The 24,779-nt window shown below is 44.5% G+C and overlaps 1 protein-coding gene across 1 annotated transcript in view; it reads right to left on the reverse strand.

Moving 5' to 3' along the window:
* Positions 1–10,834, reverse strand: part of SGPP2 (sphingosine-1-phosphate phosphatase 2) — a 141,421-nt gene extending 130,587 nt beyond the window's left edge. Inside the window, exon 1 of the mRNA XM_068544352.1 lies at positions 10,616–10,834. Coding sequence (XP_068400453.1) covers positions 10,616–10,834 — 219 coding nt within the window. The remainder of the gene's footprint in view (positions 1–10,615) is intronic.
* Positions 10,835–24,779: the final 13,945 nt, after the last annotated feature.

Genomic DNA, 24,779 nt, shown 5'->3' on the forward strand with positions numbered 1-24,779 from the left:
TTGTTTTCTTAAACAGAGAGGTATAAAACTGCCATAAGCATTTGGAGGACTAGAGGTAGTATTTCAAAATAGTTTGAGGAAACCATTACTCCCCTTCCCAAGATTCCTAACCACGCCCTCAAGATCTCAGGTGCTTCACTCCTCTCCCTCCCATCCACCCTGGCCCAGGCCTAAGGATTTTTTCTTTGTTTTCAAAACACTTTGCTAATTAGCCCACACTGTTTGAAGCAAGAGTGAGAGGAAAAAAATGTGAATCAGTCTTGACTGGATTTTTCAGTATCTCGTTTTCTTAATCTGCAGAAAGTATCTCACCAGGCAAGCAGAATTATAAAGACCAGTGGATGCCCCAATTTTAGCATTTCCGTAGTTTTCTAACACAGATAGGAGCCTTCTAAATTTGTTGCCAGGAAACACTGACAGTATTTTCTCCCAGGAAAATTGTATGCCAAATAAAATGTAAGAAGAATGCCTTTGCTCGAGACATAATTCTTATCAGGACAACAGAGGATTTAATCATTAACTATACCCACAGAAGTGAAAGTGCTTTTAAAATTGGAAAGTTTCAACATCTTAATTATAAGAAAGGTAAAATTAGATTAGCCTTGCTGTCAGCAGCCTTCCTAAAACATAGTTATCTCATCACATTTTAAAAGTTGACAGGTGTTTCACCATCATCAATTTTTAGCAATACCTGAACTCCCTTCACAGCCTCCAACAGAAGAAAGCAAACCAATAAAAAAAGTTATTCATTAATCAAAACCTTCATCAGTTTCCTGGTAAAAAGGAAGGAGCTAACACTGAAAAAAGCATTAAGCTAAAGGAAGACACAGCCAGGTAAAGTGGTCAGGGGTAAAATGACCCCAGTTCTGACAGGAGAGGGCAGGTGACCACATTTCTGCCAAGAAAGAAAATGTTGAGTTTAGCACACCCTTACATGCTTCATTCAACAGGGATTGTTAAGTACCTGTTGACAGGTTAATATGTTCCAGGCATATGTTAGACTGGGGATGCACAGGTGAGGAAGAGGACCCTGGTCCCTCCCTCCCTCACAGCCCCCCGCCCCCATTCCCAGCTTCACAAAAATGCTAGAACTAATGATTTAATTGCAATTATGTGCAAGTCTTCAGAGCACTAGAGACCAGCATGTTCTGGTTGCAAGTGGAGAGCCACTCAGGTCCCCTCCAGTGAGAGGAGTTGTAAAGTAATCCTCAGAAGTAAGGAAATACGCCTGCAGCCAGACAGCCCGTGTGAGCCCCACCCTGAGCCATTCTACCTCAAAGTCAGCAGTCCTCTAGCACCTCCCCCCTCAGAACGGGAGTCTTTACCACCCAAGACTTGGCTTTTTTCTCCACTTGGAGTTTTTCCTGCTGCTTTTACCACCCACTGGTGCAGACTTTCTGTCCTCCTCTCTCCTGTGGACCTCTGCCTTGCTACTGCTTTCTCTGTCTCAAGGCTTCTGTTTATGACCTCCTTTTTCTCTCTGAAGTCCATCACGACTCTACCATTTGTGTCTCTACATCTGGGTCTTCCATTCAGAGTCCCTAAGGGAGCAATCTGATTGGTTCCATTAGTCACTCTCCATTACGCAGTATCCGAATTAGGTGAAGTTCCCATGCAGGGCCACTTCATAGGATGCTGACCAGCCTAAAAAGGCTGCTTTTGACTCAAGGGCTGACCCCTGATCCAGTCAGCTTGTAGCCATAATGATGGGGTCCCCTGATTCAAAACATGGCAACCTACGTCTTAAGAAACCATTTGTGGTCTCTTTCCTCCTAAGGCATTTACAGGAGCAGGAGACACTCAAAGTATCACCAAGAACCCAAAACAGATACTGAGGCTTGATTTAACGTTAATCCCATATTGGCTGCTGTTTGAATATAACATCGCCATTTCTTAAATGCTTCAGCACCAGGTCCCTCAGTGCCCCACAGAGGCACTGCCATCCAATCCCACACTCTTTCCAATTAAGCACAGTGACACCCGAGAACCTTTCTCATCACCGTGCCTGAGTTGAAGATTCTGATCTGGCACATGGGATGAAATTGATTTGCCATCCCCCTGTCTATAGGATGAAGTCCAAATTCTGCAGGAAGCCACGCTAAGGCTTTAGCCAGAAACTCTGGCTCTAGCTCAACACTCTATCCAATATAACCTCACCAGTTTCCTTACACAACGTGCGCTGGATATTCTCCATTCGTCCTTCCAGATCCACTCTCCATGTTTCTCCAGGGAGGCCGACCTTCTCGGATTGCATCAGCCCAAGCTCCCTGGCTTCTGATTGAATTTGGATGAGGAGAGGCATTGGCAGGATATGAGAGGGCATACAGAGAAGGAGTTTGAGGTATATTTCCCCCTCTCCTCCTGCCTGGCTATGGCTCTTTCTCTACTAAAGGCCTCAGCTCCAGTCAGGGGCCTCTCTCTGACAGCTAAGCACTCCTTGGGTCTGGGGTTACCAGACGCTATCCTCTCCCCTTGCCTTTCTAGGCTGAAATTGCCTGCTCCAGGATACTGCATCCTCCCATGCTGATATTTTTCCAGCCCTGCCTACACCTTTGTAAATGATCCCATCTTTGAACTTCCTTCAATTACCCACCCCCTTTTAAAAAATTTTAAATAGACTTTATTTTTTTAGAACAGTTTTCAATTTACAGAAAAATTTATTTTCTTCTATTTATTTATTTAATTATTTTTGGCCATGCTGCATGGCTTGTGGGATCTGAGTTCCCCCGACTGGGGATTGAACCTGTGCCCCTTGCAGTGGAAGCGAGGAGTCCTAACCACTGACTAACCTTGAGTCCTAACCCTGGACTGCCAGGGAATTCCCAATTTAGAGAAAAATTTAGAACACAGTACAGAGAGTTCCCATGTATTCCACATTCTTCCCACATACTCTGCAGCCTGTTTCCTGATCTTTAACGTCTTATTAGTATGATTCACTGGTTACAATACTAACGCGTTATTTTTAACCAAGGTCCATATTTTATTCAGACTTCCTTAGTTTTTACCGAATGTCCTTTTTCTCTGTTCTAGGGTCCCATCCAGGACTCCACAATTACACTTAGTAGTCATATCTCCTTAGGTTCCTCTTGGCTGTGACAGTTTCTCAGACTTTCCTCGTGATGGACGGCCTTGACAGTGTTGAAGAGTACAGGTTTTTTGTAGAATGCCCCTCAAATGGGATTTGTCTGATTTCTTTCTCATGATTAGAATACGGGTTTGGTTTTGGGGGAAGAAGGCCACAGAGGTGAAATGACATTTTCAACATGTATCAAGAGTATATCGTTTCAATACAAACCAAGAACACATCCATCATCGTGACTTATCACTGTTGACGTCAGCCTTGACCATCTGGCTGAGGTAGTGTCCGTCAGGTTCCTACACTGTAAAATCACTCTTTTATTTCCCTCCCTCTTTCCATATTGTACTCTTTAGAAGGAAGTCACTGTGTGCAGCTCACACTTAAGGAGAGGGAAGTTATGCTTCCTCTCCCTGAAGTAGAGTAGAGCCTATGTTCTATCGTTTTTCCTTTTTTCTCTTTTTTTTGGTAAATTGAGGTAAATTATGCATAACATAAAATTTGCCACTTTAACCATTTTTAAGGATTTCAATGACCCCTTATCAGTAGGCCATCTGTCTCCTGCTGGGACTCTTATTATACCCAAGTTGAACTTGTCACTATTCATCAAAAATAATAATGTGTCTTTATGTTTTATTACATGAGATTTCCATGTAAAGAAAAGAGATTCTCACATTTTCATCTATTTGACTCATACTGCTCTTTAAGCCTTGACTCAAGATGTCATGGGCTCCCCTAGGGATCACCATTACTCCTGCAATTGTCTCCCTGACCACGTATTTCTCCTTCTATATTCTAGCACTGGTTGCATTGCACCATCTTCTTGGTGGCTTTCCCAGGGCAGGAACTAAATCTTATTTATCTTTGTATCTTTTAAGGCTGAGGACTGTCCCAGAAACACAGTAGCTGATCAATATATGTTAGCTGGAAATAAAGGAAGCAAAGATGAGATAGAAGCAGAAGTGGCCTATTTTCTCCAAAGATTAAAGAGAATATTAATACCTAAGATTGGTGAGGGTATAGGAAAACCTGCACTCCTAGTTATGTATCCCTCCACCCTTTCTGCAGGACAAGTTGGTAATACCTATTAAAAGCCAAAATATATGCATATTTCTACCCAGCAATTACAAGTCTGGAAATTTAAATTAAGAAAGCAATCAAAGACTGACATCAGTCTTGGCAATGACTTTTGGATTTGACACCCAAAGTAGAGGCAGCAAAAGCAAAAATAAACGAGCTGGACTACATCAAACTAAAAGGCTTCTGCACAGCAAAGGAAATCATCAATAAAATGAAAAGGCAACCTAACTAAATGAGAGAAAATAATTGCAAATCATATATCTGATAAGAGAGGTTAATTTCAAAAATATATTAAGAACTAATACAACTCAAGAGCGAAAAACCAAACAACCCAATTTAAAAATAGGCAGAGGGGGCTTCCCTGGTGGTGCAGTGGTTGAGAGTCTGCCTGCTGATGCAGGGGACACGGGTTCGAGCCCTGGTCTGGGAAGATCCCACATGCCGCGGAGCAACTGGGCCCGTGAGCCACAATTGCTGAGCCTGCGCGTCTGGAGCCTGTGCTCCGCAACAAGAGAGGCCACGATGGTGAGAGGCCCGCGCACCGCGATGAAGAGTGGCCCCCGCTCGCCGCAACTAGAGAAAGCCCTCGCACAGAAACGAAGACCCAACACAGCCATAAATAAATAAATAAATAAATTTTAAAAAAAAAAATGGAGATGCTGAGACAGCGTGCCCCTCTTAAAAAAAAAAAAAAAAAAAAAGGCAGAGGAACTGAACAGACATTTTTCCAAAGAAGACATACAGAAGAAGAGCCAACAGGTACATTAAAAGGTGCTCAACACCATTCATCATCAGGAAAATGCAAATCAAAGCCACAATGAGATATCACCTCACATCTGTCAGAATGGCTATCATCAAAAAGACAAGAAATAACAAGCATTGGCGAGGATGTGGAGAAAAAAGGAACCCTTGTGCACTGTTGATGGGAATGTAAATTGGTGCAGCCACTATGGAAAACATCATGGAGGTTCCTCAAAAAATTAAAAATAGAACTACCATGTGACCCAGCAATTCCACGCCTGGGTATTTATCTATAGAAAATGAAAATACTAACTCGAAAAGATATATGCACCCCCATGTTCATTGCAGCATTACTTACAACAGCTAAAACATGAAAGCAACCTATATATATATATATATAAAATATTCCATTGTGTATATACACATACACATGATGGAATATTATTAAGTCGTAAAAAAGAAGGAAATCTTGTCATTTGTAACAACATGGATGGACCTTGAGGGCATTATGCTAAGTAAAATAAGTCAAACAGAGAAAGATAAATAATGGGGGCTTCCCTGGTGGCGCAGTGGTTAAGAATCCGCCTGCCAGTGCAGGGGACACGGGTTCGATCTCTGGTCCGGGAAGATCCCACGTGCCGCGGAGCAACTAAGCCCGTGTGCCACAACTACTGAGCCTGCGCTCTAGAGCCCGCGAGCCACAACTACTGAGCCCACGTGCCACAACTACTGAAGCCCGCGCACCGCAATGAAGAGTGGCCCACGCTCGCTGCAACTAGAGAAAGCCCACGCACGGCAACGAAGACCCAACGCAGCCAAAAATAAATTAATTAATTTTTTAAAAAAAGAAAGGTAAATAATGTATGATCTCATTTATATGTGGAATCTAAACAACAAAAACAACAACAAAACTTAACTCACGGATACAGAGAACAGATTGGTGATTGCCGGAGGTAGGGGTGGGGGAGGGCAATGAGCAAAATGGGTGAAGATGGTCAAAAGGTACAAACGTCCAGTTATAAAATAAATAAGTCATGGTGATATAATGAACAGTATGATAACTGTAGTTAACACTATATTGTATATTTGAAAGTTGCCGAAAAGAGTAGATCTTAAACTGGTCACAAGAAAAATAATTGTAACTATGTGTGGTGATGGATGTTACCTAGACTTATTGTGGTGATCATTTCACAATATATGCAAATATTGAATCATGTTGTACACTTGAAACTAATTTAATGGTACATGTCAATTATATCTCAATTAAAAAAAAAAGACTATCAAGTAATGTGGAAAGATGCTTGTACAAAGATTTTTTCTTTTTTTTTTTTTTTTGGTCTATGCCACATGGCATATGGGATCTTACTTCCCCGACCAGGGAGCAAACCCGTGTCCCACACTGGAAGCGTGGAGTCTTACCCACTGGACCACCCAGGGAAGTCCCCAAAGATGTTATTTTTTAATGCGAAAACTGGAAAGAACCTAAAGGTCCATCAAGAGGCCAACTAAATTATAGTACATCCACGCTGTGTAGTAATATATAGCCATTAAAAATCAGGTTGAACATTTACCGAGTGATTATCTTTGGGCAGTGGTATAATGGGCATGGATTTAACTTTTTCTTTGTAGTTTTTCCAAGTTTTCTCATCTGAACAATATCTGCAACTAGAAAAAAAAAAAAAGATCAAAAGTACCTTTTCAAAGTGGCTTATTTTGCCATTTCCTACCTGAGCATCCATGTAAAGATAATCAAAACTTGAAGATTGATCTGCTGGCCAGTTTAGACATAATCAAGCCAAAACATCAACAGCCACCATGACCTCTGCTTCCAGCCATCACCTCCCTCGTCCTGAACACACTAAGGGTGGTGGATCCCCGGGGAAGAGAATTCAGAGCTTCCCCCTTCTGTTTGCCAGCTTCTCTGGGGCCCCACTTCTGACCTGGATCCTGGACATTGGTTTTTTTTGTTTGTTTTGTTTTTAAAGCCCCTCTAACTGACTATAACGTATAGCCACAGTTGGAAACCCATGGTTCTGTTCTACTCTGCTCACTTTGCAGGTGGGACAACAGAGGCCCAGAGAAGTTCAGATTGATCCCAGGGCAGAGCTAGATCCTGGTCTTTTGATTCCTGGTCCTTTACACTTAAGCAAACCAATAAAATCAAGGGTGGGGTTTTGTAGATTGACAGACTTGGAGCACCCCAAATGTTTCAAGAGGAAAACGGGGAGTGCAAAGACTTCTAAAAATAACCTAATTTTGACCCCTTCCCCAATCCAAGTTTAGAACTCTGTCTGAGCAAATAGTTATCAAAAAGTATTTATTGAGCACAGTACAATTTGGAAAGATTAACCACAGTCTAACATAACAATGGGAAAGGCACTACAAAATCTAACTTAATGCAACTGTGTTGAGTGAGCGAAGATGATAGAAATCAAAATACCATTGTATTCAAGGTTGGCTTTACCCCAGAACAAATAAACCTAATTCCGTCCGGGCCTTTGCCCTCCTAGCTGGGTCCTAGGACCCCTGTCTCTTGCTCCTGGTGACTGCCAAGAACGTCCCCCTCTGGTTACCCTTGCAAACCAGTTACACTTGCAAACCAAAAGCAATAGTTTCTCCTTCCATCCAGTCTCTACCCTGCCCCCAACCAGTCCTAACACCTCACACCTTCCCAATGAGACAGACAGAATGAAGCCTCGGATTGTTTCCCTGGAAGGTGTGCACAGTAGAAAGAAGTTTAGACTTAAGTCACCGATCTGACCGTGTGATATCTGGAAAGCCCTCAACAAAGCATTCAACTCTTTAGGACGCAAACCTTTTCTGTCTGTGACATGCGTGACTACTGGGAAATCTATGAGGGCCAGTCTGATTTATTCAATGACAGCTTTGTGCAAGCCCAGCCCAGACCTGGTTTGCAAATGTGTAGTTAATCTTGAAGCTAGTGGCGTGTGGTGTTACAAGAATGTGAAAAGGAAGCCCTCACTTAATCATTTCCCTACTTGTCCCTGCTTTAAGCAGTACAAGAAATACAGAAAACACGGGAGGTGAGAAAGATTAGATTTGTTGCAATCTAAAGACCCTCACGGGAAGAAAAGAACTTCACTATTGTTTGAAGTGTCTTAAATCAATACCCTGGTGCTGCCTGACTTCTAAGTTATGTGGAAAAATTTGATTTTCAATATTTACGCTTCAGTTTTAAAAAATCCTCAATTTCTTATCTTGAATTTTTAGCTCCCTCTTTTTCACGACATAGTGAAGTGTGTTAGATGGGAAGGGGGAAACCCCTACTATTTGCCTCATTGAATGCCCAGGCTGTTCAAGGAGCAAGACACCTCTCTGCAAGAAAATCTGCTTGTTTTGCTTTTAAAGGGCAATTTTATATTGCCATCTGCACTCATTTGTTTACAAAATTCACTGAGCTCCCACATGCCAGGCCATGAGGAGAAAATACTAAGCAAGCTAGACAAGTTGCCTGCGTTCTTAGGGCTTATCATTCACTGGAAGAGGCGGGCAATAATCAGATATCCGCACAAAGGTGTGCTTACACAATGTGATAATTGCTGTGAAGAAACACAAGGAGCAAAGAGAACCTATAAAAGGAGGAGGGAGACTGGAAGGTGAGTGAAAGTGTCTCCTGAGGAATTGACCTTTGAAACTGAAGGATGAATGGGAGTTTATTTAGAGAAAGAAGGACCGGGAGCTCAGGCAGGCCAGGCAAAGGCCAGAGGCCAAGGGGAAGAGTAGCTGTTGGAGAGAAGTTTTGGTCAGCTGTCCCCTTAAGGTCTCATCAATTATATGGGGCAGGTATGCAATTGTTTTCTTTTGGCAACTCCACCTGTACTTGCAAAGTATTAATCTTCCCAAGTCACTTGACACCAACCCACCTTTAAAAACATTAACCCATTATTTATCAAGTGCTCTCATTTTTTTCCCATCACACACCAATGTGGTGATTTCTTATCGTGAATTTTTAGCTCTCTTACTTTTACATGATCGATAGTGAGTGAGGTCGTGTGTAGGATGGAAAGGGGGCGACCCTTCCGTTTGGTTCACTGAATGATCAGGGTCTTCAAGTGGCAAGACAACACCTCTCTACAAGAAAATCTGCTCATCTCGCTTTTAAAGGGCAAGATGGTCCTTTTCCAGAATTGAAAGTTACATGACTAAGGGTAATGTTTAAAACAGTTTGAGAAACACTAGGGGGAAAATGCACTCTTCCTCAGCTTCCTGAATTAGGGAGACAGAGTAGACCCTTGAGGAGAGAGCAACAGAGAGCAGCCCGTGCATCTGCCTGTGGGTATAAAGTGTGTGTGCATGGAAAATGCCAAACAGCATTTCAGGATTGAGACTGGTTCTTATTCCTTCCCTCTGCCCCATTTTAAAGACAAAGCAAGGGGAAAGGGGAAGGGGAAAGGGGGCTCTCAAACTCATCTAAAAGTTACTGGGTGTCATGGGGACAGAGAATAAACAACAAGAGATGAAAAAAAAATACTACGCAGGAAGATTTCTCTGGAGTGGAACCCACCCCCCAGCCTCTAAATTAATCCTACAATTTAATGCCCATAATATCCCATTCCACATGGAAGCCAGGTTCTTCATAATTCCTCAGTTACTAGATCTAGAAATCTACACATAAAGGCCACCCTCTTGTCACCAAAACTTTTAGGAAGAAAAATACGCGGTTTCCTCCACCACGCCCGCAAAGAGTTGTAATTAATACACTGTTTCAGTTTTCATTTGCCACACTTTCTACCTCCCCTCCCCAGAAGGGCAGCTTCTGTGGCGGCCCAGGGCATCTCGCAGCTGCAGGGAGCCCTCCCTCCCAGAGGGCAGCCCTGCGCCCCGGCAGACAGCAGCCCCGGCACGTTAGCATCTGCAGCCTGTCTGGTCCCTCCCCTCTGGAGTCCCTGTGCACTGCGACGACGCGCTGGCTTCCCAAAGCCGCAGTGGATTGTGTAACCACACTGTGAACGCCTAGAGGAGAGCGTGTTTAGCTTCACTCCTGACAGCATCTGTTAAAAGTCACTGGTGCCAGTTAATATGAGACCCACCAGGCAGGAGGGACCCTGAGACTCTGGGGGAAGGAGAGAGCGAAGCGCTGTCTGGACAACATCACTGGAGGTAGGGGGTGGGCTTTATAAATCTCTCCAGCAGCGATATTTAAACCCGAAATTCTGTCCTTAGAGCTGGCGTTGCAGGACGGGGAAGAGCACGCCGAGCCCCGCTACACGCCTTTAGTGCGGATCAAAGAAAGGGGGATGGGCGGAAACTCAGAATCCGGGGGGGAGTAGTCAGAATCCCTCCTCAGGGAAGTCTCTTGTGAAAATGCCAAGGACGTCTCCGCGCCTCTTTTCAATTATGTAACTCTTACACATTTGGGAGAATATGCATGAACATAAATTTAATTACTTACGAAAGTAGAAAGTCTCCAAATAGGCTGCATTTAAAGCTCTGGGGGCATCTGAAGTCTTACTAGACCTGGTCGCCACCTGGCAGCGTTAGAGGATGTCATCCTAGGGATTGGACTCCCACCCACCGCTCCCTGGTACCCACAGCGCGGGCAGCCGGGTCGCCGCTCGGGTATGGGGCCCTCTCGGCTTGGCAGGATCGGCGCGCACCCATCGCCGCGTCGCGGAGTCGCCGGGACCAGCAAGTCCGCAGGCGGCGGGGCGAGCTGTCCCCTCCCCCCACCACTGCGAACACCTGGCCCGCGGTTACCTGCGGGACCGCGACTCTCCGCAGCCCATTGGCCGGCTCCCCGGCGCCCCTGCCTTTGGCCGCGGGGAGATGCCCGAGCCCGGGCGCCCGCGCCGCGCCCTCCGCGGGGCCAGAACAGGGCTCGCCGGGGCCTTCATCCGGCGCGGGGAAGAGCCCGCAGCGGCGCTGGAAGCGGGCGACGAGCTGGGAATCCTGCAGGCTCCAGAGCAGCTCGGCCATGGTGATCCCGGGGCCGCCGCCGCCGCCACCCGGTGCTCCCCGCTCGCACTGTCCCTCCTGCCTTCGCCCTCGCCGGGCCGGGCGCTCGGGGTGGCGGGCGGGGCCCGGGGCGCCAGCCAACAGGTGCGCCGCTCGGGTCCTAGCGCCCGCCCCGCGCACGCGGACGTCCAGGTGTTCGCCTTCACCTTGCGCCAGGCACGCCCGCCCTCCTTTCCTTCCCGGCGGGCCCGGGCGGGCTCGGGCGATCCCTGGCGTCCGGCCCACTCGGAACTGGGCGAAAGGGTACAGGTGTCTACACCGCGCCTCTCTGCGCCCGACCGCGCCTCCTCCACCCCTCCCGGCTGGTGCAGAAGTGCCACCTAATGGGGAGCGGCCGAGCACGTGTGGACCTGCGTGAGTCCATCCTGGCGTGCGCCGGCTGATCGCTTGGTGACCTTCCTTTCACTTTTGAGCTCAAGAGGAGGTCTGATTTCCCCTCCAGCTTCCCCCATCCCGCCTGTAGTCCTGCCTTTGCCCACTTCCGCCAGGTAGAGGGAGCCCCCCCAGGGAAGATTCCCAAGTTCTTGCCAAACTCTGCGTGATGCAACGTCTCCCCACAGGCCCAAACTTCTTTAACCTTGCTCAAGAACCGAGTAGGTTCGAAGTGGATCCTGGGTCATCCTCCGCGTCCCTACCCGGCAAGCCCTTGTGATTTGGCAACTGGGGAACACTTTTAGACAGGTGGAGAGGAAAATTGATTCTCTCTTGGTTTTCCGCATTAAGAAAGATGGCGGTTGCCCCTCTCCTACTTCTTTTTTCCGCTCTGCCTCTAGACCTTTAGACCCGAAGAGAACAAGGTGTTGAAGGACCGCGAGGAGGGGTTGACTTCTCCCCACACCTGCGCCTGCTTTAGGGATCTCAGCAGAACAGCAAAGAAAACATCCTGCTGGTCGACCTTGGCTTTCCCTCCTCCCTCCTGAATCTTCTAGCGGCACTGCACTTCCTCACAGGGAGTGAAAGACAACAGTCAAATTAGGCCCAGATGACCTGCTTGCAACGAAAGTGCAATTCAATCCTTCTGTCTTCAGTTTGCCGCTGAAGGCTGAGCACTTCCTGGTAGCCCAGTGTAAGTCCTGCTAAGTATTTGGTTGCACAAATGACTATGGGGGAACACCTGCCACGACCTTGTTTATCCAGATGTCAATTCAGGTCTTTGGGATGTAGCTTTCAAGGATGACGTGGTCTCCCTCATGCCTGAGTTTCCTCTCTCCTTCCCAGTCCTGTCTGGTGAGCAAGATCAAGGTGGCTGAGAGAGCAATGAAACTGTTGGGAAATACCATTTCCCACTTAACTTACAGAAGAAGCACAGAGCTGCCGTCACAATCCAGCTGTGTCACACACAGAGATGGTCAATCCGAGAAGCAGAAGGCTTCTCTCCTCAACGTTGCTGTCATTTACAGTCACTGGGACCAAACCCTGTGGTTTAGCTTTTTGTTGTTGTTGTTTTTGTTTCTTTTTGTGGTTTAGTTTTAACAGCTGGAATTGTAGTGGTTTCGGACCTGTTCTTTTTTTTTTTTTTTAATATTTCATTATTTATTTATTTATTTTTTGGCCGCGTTGGGTCTTCGCTGCTGCGCGGGGGCTTTTCTCTAGCTGCGGCGAGCAGGGGCTACTTTTCCTTGCGGTGCGCGGCCTTCTCATTGCAGTGGCTTCTCTTGTTGCAGAGCAGGGGCTCTAGGCACATGGGCTTCAGCAGTTGTGGCTTGAGGGCTCTAGAGCACAGGCTCAGTAGTTGTGGCGCACGGGCTTAGTTGCTCCGCGGCATGTGGGATCTTCCCGGACCAGGGATCGAACCCTTGTCCCCTGCATTGGCAGGCGGATTCTTAACCACTGCACCACCAGGGAAGTCCCAGACCTGTTCTTTGTATGTGTTAAAAGAAATATGTTCCCCATGAAGACACTTGAGTGATGTTATCTCCCAAATTCGATGCTTCGATTTTCCTTTCTCCCAGTTAGGAAAAAGAGGCAAAGCCAAACATGGCACATGGAGCATAAGGCCAAAAAATTGCATATTCAGACAATGCATTATATCCCCTTGGGGACCAGGTACTGACTCCAGCTTCCAGTGGCTTGTGATGTCACGGTGTGCCTCACTTTCCTCCTGTGATGAAATGATAATCCTCACTTCTTGTCTTTCTTATATGGCTGGTGTGGCAGTGCTTGGCTTGTGGCAGTATCACTCCAATCTCCTTCTCTGTTGTCACAGGGCATTCTCCCTGCATGACTCTCTGTGCCCAGATTTCCCTCTTCTTATGGAGACACTAGTCATTGGATGAGGGTCCACTCTAAACCAGTCTGGCCTCATCTTAACATGATTACATCTGCCAAAAGGCCACATTCACAGGTTCTGGGTGCACGTGAATTTGGAGGGAATGCTACTCAACCCAGTAAAGTACTTACTCAGTGCCAGGCATGTGCTCAGTACTTTCATACCGTAGCTAATTTAATCACACTTTATCCTCCCTGTAGCCCTCTGAAGTAGCCGCTCATCCTTCATGTATTTGACAATTGTGCATTTACTAGTGTCAGACACTCTTCTAGGCCTGGGGATATATCAGTTAAAACACCAGAGGCCCTAGATCATAGAACTTATATTTTAGTGGGGGGACAGCTAATTAAAAAAATCAAATAAATCTGTACTTTTAGGAAGCGACAAATGCTATGGAGAGGAGCAAGGTGGGTGGGGTAGGGGGAAGACATGTAGGTAAGTTGGTTACCTCCAAGAGGAGGATATTTGTGCAGAGACCTGAAAAAACAAGAAGGAGCCCCCCCCCCCCATCCAGATCAGGAGAAACAGCATTCCAGACAGAGGAAGCTGCAGTTGTAAAGGCAGCCCAAGCTCAGCAGTGTCGGAGGAACCACCAGGAGGCCAGCCTGGCAGGAGAGGCTTGAGTGCGGGGATTGACTTGGGAGAGGTGGGCTCAAGTAGGGCCATTTAGGGTGTAATAAGGAGTAATACTCCCAGCTCAGAGGTAGGAAACTTGCCCAAAGCCACACAACTAAGTGGCAGAAGGAGGAGTCAGCTCAGGACTTTGTGACTCTTAACACGTATTCTTTCCATTTACTAAATCACATTCTCTCCTGGAATGTATCTTTACTCTTTACTCTTGTATTGAAAAGTATTCCCAGTGTGTAATGAGTGCTCAATAAACACTTAGTGAATGTTGTTCTAGACTAAGAGTACCCCTCAGTGAGTTTTTAGAGCTTTGGGAGTTTAGGACTCATTTGCAATTTTTTGCATGTAAATTCTACAACCCTCAGAGGCAAGTAGTTTTATCTCTTTTTTTAGAGGAGAAAACTGAGACTCTGAGATGTGAAGTAATTTTTCCCAAAGTTACAAAATGTATTACATAGTCTTTTCAGGGTCTGCCATCTCACACTGCTCTTATGGGAGGATTTCCTTCCTCCTTCACCCACTCTCTTCCCAGGGGATGGGAAAGGAACGGGAGAGGAGATTGGCAGCCATCGTTTGAGCCATATGACCTGGCCCCCTGGCCAGAGCTAATTGGCCCTGGGCTGGACACCGCTTGACCAAATTTAGGATCATCAAACGCTTTCTCTTTGGGCATTTGGATTCACAGACCCCAGTTGGTATCTGTTGAACTAGGGAGAAGAAAATTCACTAACTGGAGACCACACCATGGGGCAGGCAAGTGGTCTTACTGCTGAGTGCTCACAAGGGAGAAATAAAGCAGACACACAGAGAAGTTAGGCAAGGCAAGCAACAGATCCTGAGAGACAGCTCCGCGGTGCCTCTTTCCAACCATTGTGAAGGTCCTCCTAGCCTGGGTTCCCAAACTACCCCCGAATCCTTGGTAACAACTCCCCCATTTCTGTTACTTATGGCCTGAAGAGTCCTAACTCAGCCAGCCAGGAATTGGCAGAACACGGAAATGGAGCAGTAAGTCCCCACCTTCATGTCACCATCAAGGGGTTACCAAAGCCCTGCCCACCTCTTGCTGCTGGAGGCTTCTTCTTGCTGCCATGGGAACCGATTCTGACCTCTCACCCCAGCCCATCAGGGTGTTGAAAAGGGCTGCAGAGTCCTGGCTTCCTAAGAGATTCTGGAACACAGTGAATCTATTGATATTTCACCTCATGGTGAATCAGACTGCTTTCTAGGCTTTGCTGGAAATCTAGTCACTTTATGTGGGGAAGGCATTCTGAGATCCAAGCTAACTTTTGGCACATAACCCTTTCAAAATTTGCAGACTGCTGTATATGTGAATTTGGTTACTGGCAGTCTTTTTTTAAAAGGGTAATTTATATCTTTGCATATATGTTATGTAAAGTAACCAAGGATTAATAGCCTTAGCAGATTAGAGATATATCATTTGTTGACAAATTGATCAGAGCCCTAGGCTCCATGGACTGTTCAGATCACTGAAATTTTAAAATGTAAAGGATTAAACGCATCTTTTTTTTATGGGGTGCAAACCCTTTCTTCTCCTTAACTAATGAAAAACAATTTTTCTATTTAGACAGTTTCAATAAATCATCAAACATAAATTATTTTCTTGGGGTGGGGGGCAAACTTTCAGGCTGGGAGAAATTTCCGGTTAAAACCTTGCTTTAAAAGAAAACAGTTACAGGTGATGTTCCTGTAAACAGGGGGACAGAAAGAGGGAAAGCAGTAAGAAGACTGGTAGCCTTGAATTTCTCCTGCAGCAAACAGTCAAGGAATGGTCCAGTTTGCATGCTCTCACAACCATGAATATTGCTTAAGAGTTTGATTTCAGCCGGGACTTCTTGGTTTGAATCCAGTTGAATCAAACCATATGAGACAAAATAGTTTTCCAATGAGTTTTGATGGATTTTGACCACTTTATGAGGAACATGGTAGGGTTTAGCCTGCTCTACCTAACTAAAGAACTTGAGGGAAGGGGGATATCTCATGCCAACCAATTTTAAAAGTCAGTCCCCTTTGTTTGGCTTATGCTTTGATAAAACATCAAACATCTAACAGAGAAAAGGGAACCGTTTCTTCCAATTCCATCAGGCTTGCATTGGGGTTGGTCAAGCTCATATACAGAGAGCCCCAATTTAAGACAAAGAAAATGTATTTGACTGTTCACAAGTGGTCTATTAGGATAGTCATTTTTATCCCTAAAGAATATACCCTATTAGTATCGCTCCTTGTTGAGTCCTTTCCAATAATCAGTTTCCTGGACACTTTTATAATATGATTCAATTTACAGTTTCAGTTAACATAACACTTTCCAAGACTAGGTTTACTACATAGATCTGGGTAGAACTGTACCACTTAGTTATCAAAAATTTAAAACCTCATTTACTTCACAATAAGCTTCCCAATCTAAGTGAAGCAGTTTTGGTTATATTTCATGCATATATTCAAATTCATGAATCATCTACAAGCTAAAGGTGGACTGGAAAACTTCACAGATATTCATCTCCAATATGCATTGTCTAATAAACAAAGCAAGTCCCAGAATAATATGGAACACTAGGTATAATATGTTGCTATTTATGTTTAAGATGTTAAAATACACGTTTGTGTGTGTGTGTGCAGGTACATATATGTGCACACATGCAAACGATTTGAAAAAGGTCTGGCGTAAAATCACTCATTAACTAACAGTAGTAGCTACCTCCTGGCATGCGATAGGAGACAAGGGGGACTTTCAGATTTTACTCTATGTGCTGGGATTTGTCTGAATTTTTCACAGATGTGTATTCCTTTTATAATTTAAAAAGATTTGTTGTTCTTTTAAAACGCTTCTAACTGGTCAGGCTTGGTTAGTGAGAGAAGCAGGTTTTTGAGATGCTTATATAAAAGAGATTACTGTGAGTAATTATACCAAGAGACTATAATTATTGAAAGTTGGCTATGAGCCACCAGATATTACTAGCATGTCTTTCTCACAAAGTTAACAATACCCCTGTCAAACTCACCTGATAGACAATAAAAAAATATTTTCAGCATGTGGTCTAGGGACTTCTGAGTTTCTGCTTCGGTGACTTAATAAGTCATCTTGTTGTGGTGAGAGGTCAGCGGGCAGCGAGGGGTGCAGTGGGGAGGATGCTGGGCAAGTGCTCTGGAACCCCATGGGGTCTCCATGTTCTTCATTATTGAGGGCAGGTTAATAAAGGTCATTTGAGCTGAAGCATCTGTAGCTCTGACTGATGTCTACAATGGGCAGATGCCCAATCTGTAACTGGCCCGAGCATGTAGGACTCCAAAGCTCACTCTATATCAGCAGTCCCCAACCTTTTTGGCACCAGGGACCAGTTTCGTGGAAGACAATTTTTCCACGCCAGGGGGTGGGGTGGGTGGGGAGGGATGGCGGGGAGGGATGCTTCGGGCGGTAATGCAACCGATGCAGGGGATGGTCCAGGAGTTAATGCGAGCGATAGGGAGTGATGGGAAGCAGCAGATGAAGCTTTGCTCGCTCCCCCACCCCTCACCTCCTGCTCTGCGGCCCGGTTCCTAATAGGCCAGGGACCGGTACCGGACCTCGACCTGGGGGTTGGGGACCCCTGCTCTATATGAAAGCCCTGCCCACCAGGCCTGCCAATATAGATTCTCAGAATCAGTGCTACCCTATGGCTTCAGCTGAGCCATCAACATCCCTTCAGTAGAAGGGCCCCCTGAGCACAGTCTACAGACATGAGTCAGAGCTATAAGTACATAGGAACTGACATCTAGAGCAGAGGCTTCAGAGTCTGGCCCACACTATGATCTTAAAAATGGAATTAATTGCCAACCTTTAAACCTCAGATAATTTCATGTAAGATGTAGATTTCTAACTTGTCTTTAAAAACTGGTGCTCTGATATCACTGGGTCAAGATTCATTGTAGCCACACTTGCCTGAGCTGAATATCTGGGCTCTCTCTAGATGGAGTATCATTCTAGGGTTTTCCACAGTTCTCCCCACTCCGTATTATTTCACATCCTTCCTCCGTTGCTCATGTGATCGCCAGCTTGGTCCCTGAAGTGGGTGGGATTACCTCCACTGCATTTAAAACAAGGAAGGCCAGTGCAGTTTGTTAGCCATGCTGTCCGTTGGAATCCCATCTCCCAATGTTAGATACAACACGAAACCACAGTACTGCGGCTTAGGAAATCTAGAATGCAGTGGAGGAGACAGGATAGGCATCTATATCAGTAAATCTAGTCACAAGTTTGGCCCCTGAATCTTCTTGCCTTCCTTAGCATAGTTAGTGACTGTCCATAAATGATCCTGTATTTCAATTTTTTTTGAATATGTTTAAATTTCAACCGTCCTGACACTTGCAGCACTTCTCTCAAGGGTATGTTTACACATTGGCAATTTTAATAGGGATATGTTGTCTTGCTTAAATAACAAATACTTATCTCCCCAGAAGAATAATGAACAAAGTGTTAATTTATAATTTTGCTCACGGTGCTTTCTCATTGCTAATTGCCTCTTTTGTTGCTGGTAATACCCTTTTCTGTTACCAATAATGTTGGAGGCAGAATGATTTGGTAGTGTGGATTGCAGAGTCTGGAACACCGAGGTTCAAATCCAGGTCTCTTAGTCCTTGGGCAATTCTCTTTTCTTCTCTGAGCCCAAGTTTAACCATCTGTAAAACTGGGATATCATTCCATACCCTATTTTTCTTGAAGGATCATTTCATGAAGTTAATGTGATGCTTGTTTCTTCCTTAGTTTAACTGTAACAGAATTTTCTCCAGACCCCTTATTTATTTATTTGTTTATTTTTGTATCTGCATCATCATTGACATAGCTTAACCTACATCATTTGGCTAATCCGCTCTGTGAAGTGAGATAAAAATCTTTGTTGAAATACCGTAAGACTCTGCTTAATGCTAACATTTGTGGTCAGTGTGCAGTGGGAAGCAGCTTTCTTTTTCTTTTTTTTTAAAAAATATTTGTTTATTTATTTATTTATGGCTGTGTTTGGGTCTTCGTTTCCGTGCGAGGGCTTTCTCTAGTTGCGGCAAGCGGGGGCCACTCTTCATGGCGGTGCACGGGCCTCTCACTGTCGCGGCCTCTCTCGTTGCGGAGCACAGGCTCCAGAGGCGCAGGCTCAGTAGCTGTGGCTCACGGGCCCAGCCGCTCCGCGGCATGTGGGATCTTCCCAGACCAGGTCTCGAACCCGTGTCCCCTGCATTGGCAGGCAGATTCTCAACCACTGTGCCACCCGAGAAGCCCCGGAAGCAGCTTTCTTGATGATCAGCTGAAGTGATAACAGGAAGAAAACAGGATAATCAAACATGCTTTGATCTCTGAACTGCCTATATTAATTCTAAGCTCTAGAGTCTTAAATGTTACGGCCTTTACAATGTTTTTTATTATTGATGTCATGCCCCATTAAAATACCACTGTATTACTTGGTTAATAAATACTTGTGAAGCCTTATAAATCCACATTCTAGTCATGAACTGAGTTTATTAACCGTGGTAAATACCATTTGTATAAGTGAGGTAACTGGTATCTGTGGATTTGTTGAACACTGGAAAGCAGGCTAGAGAGTTCTTCTGGTTGTTTCACAGTTTGCTTCCACACAAGTGAGCTTTTAATTCATAAGAGCCAGGAGCTTGTTCCTTTTTTCAGTGAATGCAAAATCTTCTAGCCTGGCCTAAGATTTCAGCTTCTTTTTTCTATACTTGGTTAACCATTCACCTTGGTGGTCAGTATCAGGGAAGAGCATAGCTGAATCTGTTCCAATGTCACTGACCTACGAACAATAAACATCACCTACCTGTCGTGGACTTCCGGAAGAAAGTGGCTTGGCCACTGAATCAGAGTGCTGGGTTCCTGGAGTCACGGCCACTTCAGAGCATCAACAGGTAGGAGCCCCACACCCCCTGCTAGTGCCAGCACAGCTAAAACTGTGGGCCTGGGCTTCCCTGGTGGCGCAGCGGTTAAGAATCTGCCTGCCAATGCAAGGGACACGGGTTCGATCCCTGGTCCGGGAAGATCCCACATGCCGCGGAGCAACTAAGCCTGTGCGCCGCAACTACTGAGCCTGAGCTCTAGAGCCCGCAAGCCACAACTACTGAGCCCACGTGCCACAACTACTGAAGCCTGCGCACCTAGAGCCCGTGCTCCGCAACAAGAGAAGCCACGACGATGAGAAGCCTCCACTCGCCACAACTAGAGAAAGCCTGCGCTCACCAATGAAGACCCAACACAGCCATAAGTAAATAAATTTATAAAAAAAACAAAACTGGGGGCCTTTGCTGCGCGAAAGGAAGGAGGACAATTTTAGGGGTTGTTATTCAAGTCAAGAAAATTTTACCTTATAAATTCATTTCTTTTCTCGGTTTGATTTTTTTTTTTTTTAATACTTCTAAGTTCTCTCTTTATCACCAGCTGGAGGCCTAAAACTTACATTTCCCAAACTCACCCTTGCTGGTAGAGTTCCAGTTTAGATTCCTCACATGAGAGAGGCTGGCGTGATATTTGAGAGTGAGAGGCAAGCAGAAGCCCTTGTGCTCCGCAGTCCTGACAGTCTGTTGTGGAGGCTTCCGGACCACGGACATAAGGACTGACAGCAGCTTCTGGGGGTCTTGCTGTGAATCGCCCACTTCCTGTGACTCACCGCAGGGTCCTGTGATTCCTTTATTTCCTGATTACCTAAATGCCACTGGCAAATTCCCTATGTCCCCCATTCTGTTTTTCAACGGCTAATGAGCTTCTAATTTCTCTTTTTTTCTACTTCAGATAATACTGAGAGTAGTGTATTAGTTCTCCAAGGAAACAGAACCAATAGGAGATTATCTATCTCTATCTATATATCTATATGTCTATATGCAGAGAGGTATATATATATTCCAGTGTTGTCCAAGACCGCTTGGTCATTTATATTATTTCTATATCTATATCTGGCCATTTATAAATATATAGATATAGATATATAAATCTATATGATATATCTATATCTGGCCATTTATAAATATATCCATATATATTGTATATATTATATGTAGAATTTAAATATATAGATATATAAATATATCTAGATGATTTATGTATCTATATCTATTTGTATCACGAGATTTATCATAAGGAATTGGCTCATATGATTATGGAGGCTGGAAGTCCCCAGATCTGTGGGGTGAGTTGGCAAGCTGGAGACCCAGGACAGCCAGTGGTGTCGTTCCAGTCTGAGTCCAAAGGCCTGAGAACCAGGGGAGGAGATGTAGGTTGGCCCTTTACGAGCATTATCTTTAATCATCACAGCAATCAAAAAGTTTGGGAAAAGTTACTATTACCCTATTGGACAGATGGGAAAACTGAGATTTGGAAAGGTTAAATCACTTGCTATAAACTATAGCTTTAAAGGGCCTGAGAACCAGGGGAGGAGATGTAGGTTGGCCCTTTACGAGCATTGTCTTTAATCATCACAGCAATCAAAAAGTTTGGGAAAAGTTACTATTACCCTATTGGACAGATGGGAAAACTGAGATTTGGAAAGGTTAAATCACTTGCTATAAACTATAGCTTTAAAGGGCCTGAGAACCAGGGGAGGAGATGTAGGTTGGCCCTTTACGAGCATTATCTTTAATCATCACAGCAATCAAAAAGTTTGGGAAAAGTTACTATTACCCTATTGGACAGATGGGAAAACTGAGATTTGGAAAGGTTAAATCACTTGCTATAAACTATAGCTTTAATCCATTATTCACTAGCAATGATCAACTCACTAGTGGCCTGACCACTGAAGAGCAATCGTGTATCTCAGGACGTAAAACAGCTTTTCTTCCGCTCACCTGCTGTTGGGGAGAAGTCCCACTTGATCTCCTTACCCCGCCGTCCCCTGTGAACTTATTCGGAAGGCCAACATTATGTGTTGGACTGGTAGATAACTTGTAGCACAGAGTGAGGAAGGCAGCATCGAACCGGTCCATTCTGAAGGGGTGTCCGCTTGGATGGTCTGCCCTCCTCCCCAGCTTGTTTCCAACTCCCTCCAGGATGCGGGGCTCTCTGCACGCCTGGTGATCCTGCACCTGGGATGTTAGCACATTCTCCCAGCAGTCTTCAAAAGCCATTGTAACTCCGAGATCTGCAAAACCCATATGAAGGAATGCTGAATCCTTGTTGGTCAGAGTAGATAAAGAAAACCAAACCAACAAAACAGGATGTGGTTCAATGCTGGCTTGTTCAGCACCAACTGCATGAAGAGCCGTCCCAATGTTGTAAGGATAGAAAATGCAGAAGAGAAATCAACATAGGCCTTGTCCCTCTGAATAAACAGTGTGTGGGAGGATATAGACAGACATGGTAATGACTGTAATAGCCAAGCTGGCATCTAGGATGAAGCAACGGGGAAATAAGGGAGGTAGAAATTAATGACAACTGGAGGATCAAAGAAAGCACTAGAGAGGAGGTTGGGTTTGAAAAGACGGCCTATCTGTAGTGGGAAAGGCCTATCTGTAGTGGGAAAGGCCTATCTGTAGTGGGAAAGGCCTATCTGTAGTGGGAAAGGCCTATCTATCTATCATCTGTAGTGGGAAAAAGATCGTGACAAACAGAGACCATGGAAGGTTATAACAGACAGAAGACAAAAAACACAGCACAAAGAAAAGCAGAAACACAGAACAGTGCGGGTTGAAGTCTGGGAGGGATGTGAAAGGGAAGAATTATGTCAGAGATTGAGGGTGGATATGATAACAATACGGCCAGACCAGGATCTGCAAAGGGCGCCATCGACAGGCTGTATGTGGATGAAACTGAAATAACAAATTACTTTATTCTAGCCAATTGTCCAAATATTCTTCCGATTAGTAAGTTCAATTATGAAGTTAGACTGATAAAATTTTTGCTAAGTATTAATTTACACAAAGTGATATAGTTATTCACCCTAGCACAGTTACTAAACTATACGTATTAGGTTAAAAATCATGAAAGTAAGTTATCGTTTTAAGTTATCATTTTATGGGCTAGGGTAGGTTTCCAACGTACCGATTAAATGTTTTAAAAAGGAAGACTTCCATTGGTTGTGGGTCACATAAAGGGGTATTTTTATTTTAATACAAATAACTATGTGCTTGGTTCATATGACACCATTAAAATGGATTAGGGCCCATTTTTTTCTCAGATGATTTTGATCTATGTTCACTTTAAAATACAAACAAAGGAAAAAGCTTCATTTTACCAACTTTAATTAGGCTCACAAAGATTATATAAGTAAATTATCTACCTCAGGTATATTGTTTGGTAAAACTTGTGTTGCTTCAGGAGAGGATGGTACCTCTAAAAATGATCGTAAGGGAGAAAAACATGTTTGATGATAGGAACAGAGCTCATATGACAGCTGGTCAACTAATGGATCCTGTAATTGGCAGAGATCAGCTTCTGCAGCTTAAGGAAGAAGCATAATCACATTGCTAAAAATACACATCAGTGTTTAGTTCTTAGATAACAAATTGGCTGACACAGTACCAAACACATGAAGCTAAGGACACCTTGCAAAATATCTGTGACAAGGTACCCTGGGCCACAGTCATAGTAATACACCACTTTATCTTGGCTGTCAGACCAAATGTTCCCCCATTTGAAGAATGTACACAAAATTATCAGTGTGGCAGTGGAAGAAAAAAACTCATGGAAATGTGAGATAATTACTCTGATAGTCAAGTAAAGCGGACGGTATTATACATATATCACCAGTTTCTATTCTCAAAATAGCTCCTTGTCACAGGGACCATTTGCTTTAATATGGTAAGACCAGATTCACCTTATTGCTTCTATAATTCAGGATAAGGAACACTAGACTTTAAGTCAACACATCTTAGTAGCTGTATTACCTAAGGCGTGAATCCACTTCAATATTCCGACACTTAGCCTTCTCATCTATAAAATGGGGTTAATAAAACCACAGGATGCTATGGAAATAGAATAAGAATACAATAAGATAACAAAACAGAGGCTGGCAGAAATTATGCTCATCTTTTTTGTCTTGAATCCAAATTGAGTTGAAAATAAAATGAGGAATTCAACCTAATTGGTTGACTAGATTCTAGGGGCTGATTCACAGTAAGCAGTTGTCACCCAACATCTCTTCCCTCTATTTTTTCCTTTAGTAGTCGAACCCTATTTTGTTCAGTGTGGCAATGAGCTTATTTGAAAGATTACCTTTCTTGGTCTTTCTTTCAGATAAATGTCATCATTGTCAAAGTTCTGGCCAATGGGAAGTATTACATTCTTCTTTCTTCCTGCTCCCTGGAATGCAGAGGTGATAGCTGGAGCTCTAACAGCAATTTTGAACCAAGAGGTGCCAAAGAAGATAGAAGTTATTCACTGGGGATGATAGGGCAGACAAATATTGCCCAGGTCTCTGTGGACGCTGTGGATCCAGCATACCACAGTCCCAGTCTATGTGTGGATTTCTTTTGCAAGTGAGCATAAACTCTGTGCTTATAAGACACTTTTATATTGGGTTCTCTGTTAAATACAGCTAAATGTAACTCTAGCTCTTATGCCAAAATACCAATGTATATAAAACAGAACTGTAAATTATTCATTTACAGTGAAGAAATAATTGTAAGTCTTACGGGCCCAGGTAATTGAATACTTAGTATACTCTGTCCGCTAGGAATCTGTCTGGGGAGTAGAGAAAGAAAGTCATGGGGAACTTGCCATACAGTTTTCGTAGCTAGCTACATCAAGTCAGAGATTTTTTTTTTTTTTTTTTTTTTTTGGCTGCATTGGGTCTTCGTTGTGGTGCGTGGGCTTCTCATTGTGGTGGCTTCTCTTGTTGTGGAGCACAGGCTCTAGGTGCATGGGCTTCAGTAGTTGCAGCACACGGGCTCAGTAGTTGTAGCTCACAGGCTCTAGAGCACAGGCTGAGAAGTTACTCCGTGGCATGTGGGATCTTCCCGGACCAGGGCTCGAACCCGTGCCCCCTGCATTGGCAGGCGGATTCTCAACCACTGCGCCCCCAGGGAAGTCCC

This window comes from Eschrichtius robustus, chromosome 5, assembly GCF_028021215.1.
Source record: "Eschrichtius robustus isolate mEscRob2 chromosome 5, mEscRob2.pri, whole genome shotgun sequence".
Lineage (NCBI taxonomy): Eukaryota > Metazoa > Chordata > Mammalia > Artiodactyla > Eschrichtiidae > Eschrichtius > Eschrichtius robustus.